Below are 8,503 nucleotides of genomic sequence, written 5' to 3'. Positions count from 1 at the left end.
GACAACAGGCACAAATGAAAAAACAGGAAATTGCATCTGAACACGAGAAAACACTTTTTCTGCTGTGGGATTGATCAAACGCTGGCACGGGATGCCCAGAGAGGCTGTGGAGTCTCCACCCGAAAAGATATTCAGAACCCACGGGTTGAGTACCTCCATGACCCTGGGCAGCTGCAGGTGAGCCCCCCTGCGCTCCATCCCAGGGGTCTCTGCCAGCCCCAGCCATGCTGCAGCCAGCCAGCGCCAAAGCCCATCTCCACCCCTGGCCGTGCCCCGCATTGCTCCCTGCCTGGTGGCACGTGGCCTGCCCGGGGCTGGTGAGGGGGGGGGGGTCTTCAGCGAGGCGGATGGATATGTGAAGGGGAGGGTACAGCAAAGAGGGAACCGGGCTCTTTCAGTGGTATCCACCGATGGGACAACAGGCACAAATGAAAAAACAGGAAATTGCATCTGAACACGAGAAAACACTTTTTCTGCTGTGGGATTGATCAAACGCTGGCACGGGATGCCCAGAGAGGCTGTGGAGTCTCCACCCGCAAAGATATTCAGAACCCACGGGTTGAGTACCTCCATGACCCTGGGCAGCTGCAGGTGAGCCCCCCTGCGCTCCATCCGCCGGTGCCTGGGGTGTAAAGATAGCCCCAGTGTCGCCAGCCGGATGTTTGTGAGGTTTCTCAGATGCACTGCCCTCTCCCCACTCACATTTTCCATTATGCAAGCATCGCTCTCGCCCGCCAGTGGCTGGGCAGGGTGGGAGAGCTGCAGCAGTGCCCACTGGTACCGGGCACAAGGGGCAGGGGCGGACCGGCACAGGGCAGGCTGGCACGGGATGCCTGCCAGCAGGATGCCCGGGGGCTGGGGGTGGCTGTAGATAGGGAAGCACAAGCTCATTTCTAAAAAGCAGCTGAAGATCGTGAGTGCTGGAGGATGAGGTGTAGGGCGGATCGTCCTTCTTCTGGGGGCTCCTTCCCTCATTCTTCTCCCCATTAATCCTCTGTCCCCTTTCGACAGCCTGAGTGGTGCCTTGTGGCACCACGCAATGGCGTGTCAGGGCCAGTGCTGGAATCTCCTTCCAAGGATCCCCCCAGCACTGGGGAAGAGGGATTTGGGGTCCTGCAATGAACGGCAGCAGGCGATATCCTCGGGGAGCGTGGATGCAGCTGAGCCTGCGGGGCTGTGGCACCCCTCAGGCACCAAGCCCCCCGTCCGCCCAGTCCCGGAAGAGCTCTGCCATATCGCAAAGCCTGATAAGGTTTCTAACCGACTCCAGCCCACGGGTTGCCCAGCAGATGCTGGTGGCCCCACGGCCGGGCTGTTTGCAGGGCTGCCAGCTCTCCCCTGCTGCCCCGGCACCCACCGGCTCAGGAGGGGGATGAGCTCTGACCCGACTGGACCCCGGCACGTGCCTGGCGGGTTGCTGCGTTCGGAGGAGGGCGGCTGCCCAGGATGATGCTGGTGCAATGCAGGTTGGTGGTGTTTGGTCCCCTCTCCTCCTTCCCAGGCAAGGCACTGCGTTGCCACGGGGCCAAGCAGATCTCATCAGGAGCAGTGTAGGGCAGCAAGCTGGGTGGGCAGCCAGTGTGGTGCCCACCAGCCATATGTGCTAGCATTTCTGAGTAACTCAGCCTTCCTAGCTCTTCTCCAGCAGCTCCTTCGCTGTCCAGGCTGATCCCAGCAGGAAAACCCTCCTGCCCCAGTTGTGGTCAAGCCTGGCTGCACTGTTGGCTTTCCCCGGGGATGGCGGCAGCAGAGCTGGGAAAGTGGGGTGGGGGTTCAAAGCAGCATCCCAGGGCTCTGCCTTGGGGCTGAGGGAAGAGCTGGCATTTTAGGGTGCACCCTGCTGGGGTGCGGTCCCGGAGGTGGGCAAGCTCCCCCCGGCTGCGCTTCAAGCCTCCTTGCCTGTGCCAAGCACACAGCCAGCCTGCAGCCTGATGGCCCCTGGGGACCAGCCCAGTCCTGGCAGGGCACGTTGCCGGTGGCCGCCATCCTTCCAGGGCTATTTTTAGCTGTGTCCCCTCCAAGGCCTCAGTGCCGCTTGCCCTCCGGCAGCTGTGGCTGAGCCGGAGGTGGCAGTTTCTCTGCAGGCCCCTGGTGGTTTTGTTCTTGCCTTCACCTCCCCACCCTGCATCTCTGGGACCCCCCCAGTGCCGGGCACATCCCATCTGGTGCTGAGCCCCCCGGGCTGGAGAGAGCAAGGAGGGTCCCTGAGATGGGGTAGGGGAGGGCTGGGGCAGAGACCCCCGTAGAGGGGAGGCGGTCTCAGGCTGGTGGCCAGGCAGGTTGCACGTGGCCCTGGGCATCGGCATGCCACGTTGCCGCCTCTACTGCTGGGATGGAGGCAGCATTGGCTCTGCCGTGGCTCCCTGCGGCACTGGCTGGGGCTAGGGCTCGGTTCAGGGTGCAGGTGGCACCCCACGCTCGGGGCTGTGCAGTGGCCAGGACAGAGCTCCCACCCCAGTGGCTGGGGGTTGTCAGCATCCCCAGAAGCTCTCTGGGAGGAAGAGGCAGCCCCTACCCTGTGCTGTGGATGCGTGGCTCCTGCTCCTGAGAACTATAGGGTACCTAACAGCCACTTGCTATAGGGGACTGCATTATTGTGGTGACCCTGGAGCCCTGGCTGGGGCTGCGGGGGAGCCAGCACAGCAGGGGTGATGCCACCCTGGCATGTCCTGCCCGCTGCTTGCCCCAAGTGCCGGCCTTTGCCCTCCCCACCCCTTTCCTGTTTGCAAAGGGGAAACGATGGGCTCGCTTGACACTGCCCGCTGCAGCATGGCTTCCCACTGTGTGGCGGGGTCTGCTGGTGGCCTTGGCCATCGGGTGCCCCCCAGGTTTCCTCCTGTCCCTAGTGCCAAAAGCAGGGGTCCAAAACTGCTGAGCCACTGGGGAGCTGCTCCTGGCACAGGGCGGCACCAGGTGCTCCTGGCTGAGCCCCACAGGCAAACAATCTTGTTTGTGGGGATGGTGCATGCTAGTGAGACCCCGAAACAGCCCTCTGGCACCCTAGGCAGAGTGACTTGTGTGCCTGCTCAGGCAGCATGGCACAGATGGGCTCCATGGCTTGTTTCAGAGGGGGACCTGCCTCATTTTCCCCAGGGAAGGGGCTGGCTGGCTGGCCCCACACTGACAACATCGGGACCAACTGAGCCTGTGCCCCATCACGTCGGCGTTGGGAGTGATGGAGGCTGGACGGGCAGCTGCAGGCGTAAGGGGTTGTGTGGCAAGATGCTGTGCACAGCGGGGCAGAAGGCTTGGGCTTTGCTGCCGTGCCTGGGGCGCCCTGGGCATGTTTCGGGAAGAAGGCAAGGGTGGAGGTGGGGAGAGGTGCCCTAGAAGCTTCTCTGCACCAGCTTTGCCACCCCACACTGGGATGCTGGTGATTAGTCTGCACTGGGCGGAAACTGAGGCGGCATGCCCCCCCATAGCCATAGCACTGCAGGTGTCATAAAACTCTTGCGGGTGTCATGGTGGAGGCAGTGGGGGTTCTGCCCTAGCCTGGGGCTGGCACAGTGCTGGCAGCTGCGTTGCCGACCCTGGAATGGCTGTGACTGTGACATCCTGGGGCCAGGCGATGCCTTGTTGCCGCTGGCTGCCAGGAGAAATTGCTGCAGCGGCCGCAGTGGCGTGGCTGGGGGCATTTCAGCTCTGGCCCCCTCGCAGGAGGGGATGCCGCCCCCCCAGGCAGCCTTCCTGGCTGTATCCTGCCACCCACGTGGCCCTGGAGCCAGGCAGAGCTGAGTGCCCGTGCTCCGCTGCAGTGCTGGCTCTGACCCCTGCTGCAATAGCCCCGAGCCACTGTCACCGACCTGCCGCTTCTTCCTTCTTGTCATCACGTTTTCCTGCTCCTCACTATCAGGGGCTCCCCCACGCCACTCCTCGCTGCCACATGCTGCCTGTCCTTTGCAGCAAAAGTAATGATTGCAGCAAACCCAGAGCCTGTGCCCGCATCCGCCGCATGCAAACAGGTGTGGTGGAAGTGGTGCTTGTGGCCGGATCCCACCTGGCCATGGCAGGACCCTGCCCTGTCCCCTCCTGATGTAGGGCAGGGACTGCTAGGGTGCATGGTATGTGGGTTTGGGGGTTGCAGCTGGACCCCCCTGGAAGGCTGCATTCCCCTTGCTGGCTGTGTCGCAGCCTGGGCTCGGGGCATCTCTGGGCTCACCATCTCCTCTGTGTGCTCTTGCAGCCAAGAGGCTGGGGAGGGGACGCGGTGGGTCCCTCGGTGCTGGCACTGGGGACACCTGGGCTGTTTAAACCTGCACCAACACTTGCAGGCAGCACAGTGACCGACCACAGCCAAATCCTGCGCCAGTCCTGGGGCAGGGTAAAGCGTTGATAGGGAGTGGTAAAGGCTTAAAATTTCTTTCTCCGAACCCAGGGCTGCCAGCTGGAAGAGAGCCAGGGACATCCCGGTGCATGCTCTGGGGGGCTCAGGGAGGGCTCAGGCATTTGGGGGAGTTGTGGCTCAGGGAGCGCCCCAGGTGGGATTTTGGCTTCTTTGTGACCGTGGAGGCTCCTGCTGCTCCTGGTGCTCTGGCCGTCTCGTTCAGAGCCGTGGGGCAATGGATTAAGGCTGAGGCCAGGGGCTGGTGTGTTTGCAGGCTGGTAGGTGCCTGGGTACCACCTCTTGCAGCTGGGCACTGGTGCGCTGAGCCCCGGGGCTGCGGTTCTCTCGTGGTGCCCTCGGTGCCCAGTGCTAATTCGCTGTTAAATGTGCCGTGTCGTTGTCTGCCGGGATCTGATACAGCCGCTGCTGCGGCTAATTGCAGAGGAGCAGCTGAATGGGGCTGCCGGCGGTGTTTAAAGAAGATACAATCAAAGATTAGGCAGTGCCAGAGCATCTCTGCCACCCCACTCGGCACAGGCCCGTAGCTGCCTTGCAAACACTAATTAATTGAACCTTGTAAACACCACTGTGATGAGGGTAAATATTGGCAGGTGCTGCAGATTAGGGCGGGCGCAGGCCGGGCGGCCAGGCTGCAGGCATGTGGGGATGCAGGGATGGGCTGCAAGGGCTGCCCTCGGCCCCAGGCTGTCGCCTCTGGGGGCTGCGGGCGCCAGGCAGGGCCGGCCGCGGCCCAGCCGGCTGGTCCCCAACCTGGCAAAGGGGCTGGGGCTGCAGTGCCCAGCTAGTGCCACCCCCAAGGTGCAGTCCTGGTGGCTCTGGGGCATCGGTGTCCCCCCCAAGAGAGCTGTCCCGGTGCCGGCTCTGCCCTTGGCTTCTGGGGAGCTGTAGCAGGTCGAGGCACTCCTGGGCGCTGCGCTGGGGATGGGAAGGAGGTGGCTGGCAGCGGTGGCTCTGTGCTGCTGGCGACCTCCGTATGCCGCACCGCCGTGCCTGGCAGCATCCAGTCACACGAAGTGCCCACACATCCGAATCACACGAAGTGCCCAAGGCCCAGGGTACGGCAGGCAGTGGGCATCATTTACCAATTTATCAATGTCCCATCTGTGCTCTGGGCACTGCTTAGCTCCTGGGGACCCAGGGACCAGTGTCACCAGAGCAGGGGGGCAGCTTTGGGGGTCCTGGGGGCTGCGGGAGCTCATGATCCTGTGGTCTCTGCAGAAGAGCGTGAAGGAGGGGCTGTTGCTGAAGCAGACGAGCTCCTTCCAGAGGTGGAAGAGGCGATACTTCAAGCTGCGGGGCAGGACACTCTATTACGCCAAGGATGCCAAGGTAGGCTCAAGGGGGCTTCCAGCATGCTCAGCCGGGGGCGATTGAGCCTGCAAGCCCGGGGAGGAGCCCAAAATCCCTGCCTGGTGGACTGGGGCTCTGTTTTTTTCCCCGCAGTCCCTGATCTTCGACGAGGTGGACCTGTCTGATGCCAGCGTGGCTGAGACCAGCACCAAGAACATCAACAACAGCTTCACGGTGAGGGAGGTGTGGGGCTGCCCGCATGCCCCTCCACCTCAGCACCCTGCGGGCAGGCACCGCAGACCCCTCCCCACAGAACTGTGGGGCACCCCGCAGCGTGGCCTCGTGCTGCGAGAGGTGGCACCCATGGCGGTCTGCAGGCTTCGCTGGAGGCTGCTCTCCTGGGGGCTGGCTGGCCGCGGGGCGGCCTCACAAGGGGACACAGGGACGGTGGCTGTTGCAGGTGATCACACCATTCCGGAAGCTCATCCTATGTGCAGAGAACCGGAAGGAGATGGAGGACTGGATCAGCGCCCTGAAATCTGTCCAGAAGTGGGAGATCCATGAGGTGATGCAGGCAGGAGGTGGTGCGGGTGCTTGTCTGCGAGTGGGTACCCCTCAGGAGCTGGGGGTGCCTTTGGCTGCCGGACAGGAGCTGCTGCCCTTGGCACAGCCTGCGGGGAGGACGGGAGCCAGGGGTGGGGCTGGGGGGGACTCGGGGGGTCTAGGAGGGAGGGAGCGCCGGCTGGGGGTCCCAGGGGACTGATGGGGCAGGGCTGTGCCCCCCAGCAGGCCACGCAGTTCAACATGGAGCACTTCTCGGGCATGCACAACTGGTACGCCTGCTCCCATGCCCGCCCCACCTTCTGCAACGTGTGCCGTGAAGCCCTCCCGGGGGTCACCTCCCATGGCCTCTCCTGCGAAGGTCAGCGCCAGGGTCCTGCTGCGGGGGTGGGCTGGGGCTGGGACCGGGACCGGGGGACCCTCTCCAAGGCTGGCCCGGAGCAGGAGGGATACGGGGTGATGCCCACTGACTGCCGGGACAGCACCATCACTGGCTGCGGAGGGGTTGGGGACCAGGGCTGCCCATCCCTTGGGGACCCTCCCTGCTCCTCACCTGCTCCCCCCTGTGCAGTCTGCAAGTTCAAGGCACACAAGCGCTGCGCCGTCAGAGCCACCAACAACTGCAAGTGGACAACCCTGGCCTCCATCGGCACAGACATCATTGAGGATGAGGACGGGGTAAGCAGGGGAGTCCCCGGGGGGGACCCTGGCAGAACAGAGCCACCAGCAGAGCCGGCCTTGCTGCGCCCAAATCAGGAGCAAGGGGGTACACTGGCACCCAGGTGTCCCTCGTGCTGTGTGGCCTCTGGGCTTGGCTCTGCGGGGACCTGGCCTGGGGATACCTCCTCTGCCACCTGCCATCAGGATCCCTTATTGCTCTCCAAGTGGGGGCCACCTCCAAAGGTTTGCTGGGGACGCCCGCCCCCTGCCCCACATGCTGGTGGCTGCAAGGGGCCAGGCAGGCAGGAACGAGAGGGCACGGGAGGGGTCCCAGCGCTGCCTTGCCCTGTTGTGGGGCACCATTCCTTGCCCACCTTCCGCGGTGCCTGGGGAAGGGGGTGGCCTGTGTCACTGTCCCTCAAGTGCGCGGGGGCGGCAGGGGTGATGTGGCGTCGGCGACTGCTCCTCTCCGCAGGTGGCCATGCCCCACCAGTGGCTGGAGGGGAACCTGCCTGTCAGCGCGCGCTGTGCTGTCTGCGACCGGACCTGCGGCAGTGTCCGGAGGCTGCAGGACTGGCGGTGTCTGTGGTGCAAGGCCATTGTAAGGATGCGCCTGTCCCTGTCCCCCCACCCGTGGCACAGACAGCACTGCCCCTCCTGGGTGCATCGCTGGGGATGCTGAGGCCGGGGGCTGTGGTGCTGCGTCCCCTGGCTTTGCTTATGCACATGTTCCTGTGTCCCCAGGTTCACAGTGCCTGCAAGGAGCTCTTTGGCAAGAGGTGCCCCCTGGGCCAGTACAAAGTGTCCATAATCCCGCCAACCGCCTTGAACAGCATCGATTCGGATGGTGAGTCATGGAGGGGACAGGGCTGGGCTGCAGGTGGTGGGGACGGGCTGTTTGGGACAGGGCTCTGAGCTCTCTGAGTGCCTCTGCGGGCTTTGACTTGTGGCACTGTGCCTGCTTTCCTGTGGGGCACCGGGGACACCACCATCAGTAGGCTCCAGAGTCAACGCCCCTCCCTGCCGCGCCCTTGGTTGAAGGCTGCCTGTTGCCTTGCACTCTGCCCCAGGGCTGTGGCAGTGCCGACTGTGGCTTCAGTTGCTCCTGCCAGGCTGCCTCTCGCGGTGGCCCTGGTTGCGGTCCCTCCGTGCTGGGGTCAGCGGTGCCAGCCCTGAGCCCCTGACGTGGGGTGCCCCCCGTTGCACCCCAACGGTTCAGCGCCTTGCAGGGCAGAATGAGGCCCTTGCTTGGGTTATTTCTCAGTGTCTGAACCTCAGCTGCTTTTTTGGTAGCGCAGAGCACAACTTACCCCCGGCACGGGTGGCTGCGGGGCGCTGCGGGGAGAAGCAATGTGCAGTCCAGGAGGGACCCCTCCCTGCTGTCTCCCTCGCCCTCTCCGGAGGGGTCCAGCTGGCCTCCTCTGAGCAAAATCTGTTCTTCTGCTCTGGATATTTCTTTCCTTGTTCTTTAATGATTTTCACCGCTCGGCTCAGCCGGTGGCTCATCTGCTTCTCGTTACTCATCGGGATGCTGTCAGGGTAACCATCACGCGGCTTCTCCTCCGCCTTCAGAGCCACGGCTGCTCGCGGCTGGCTCCCTGGTAGCGTCTCTGCCCTGGCCCTCTCATGGCAGCCCAGTCAACTGAG

The 8,503-nt window shown here is 63.7% G+C and overlaps 1 protein-coding gene across 1 annotated transcript in view; it reads left to right on the top strand.

Moving 5' to 3' along the window:
* The first annotated feature begins 913 nt into the window (after positions 1–913).
* The window catches only part of LOC104133020 (diacylglycerol kinase delta), a 16,106-nt gene continuing 8,516 nt past the window's right edge, over positions 914–8,503 (top strand). The window contains exons 1-8 of the mRNA XM_035901750.1: positions 914–1,466; positions 5,564–5,674; positions 5,789–5,869; positions 6,096–6,200; positions 6,425–6,557; positions 6,768–6,874; positions 7,332–7,457; positions 7,601–7,703. Of these exons, the coding sequence (XP_035757643.1) occupies positions 1,461–1,466; positions 5,564–5,674; positions 5,789–5,869; positions 6,096–6,200; positions 6,425–6,557; positions 6,768–6,874; positions 7,332–7,457; positions 7,601–7,703 (772 nt within the window). The 5' untranslated portion in view covers positions 914–1,460. The remainder of the gene's footprint in view (positions 1,467–5,563; positions 5,675–5,788; positions 5,870–6,095; positions 6,201–6,424; positions 6,558–6,767; positions 6,875–7,331; positions 7,458–7,600; positions 7,704–8,503) is intronic.

Source organism: Egretta garzetta, unplaced genomic scaffold (assembly GCF_000687185.1).
Source record: "Egretta garzetta isolate BGI_Z169 unplaced genomic scaffold, ASM68718v1 scaffold849, whole genome shotgun sequence".
Taxonomy (NCBI): Eukaryota; Metazoa; Chordata; class Aves; order Pelecaniformes; family Ardeidae; genus Egretta; species Egretta garzetta.
The sequence above is the reverse complement of the archived record's forward strand: the minus strand, read 5'-3'. Positions and strand labels throughout refer to the sequence as shown.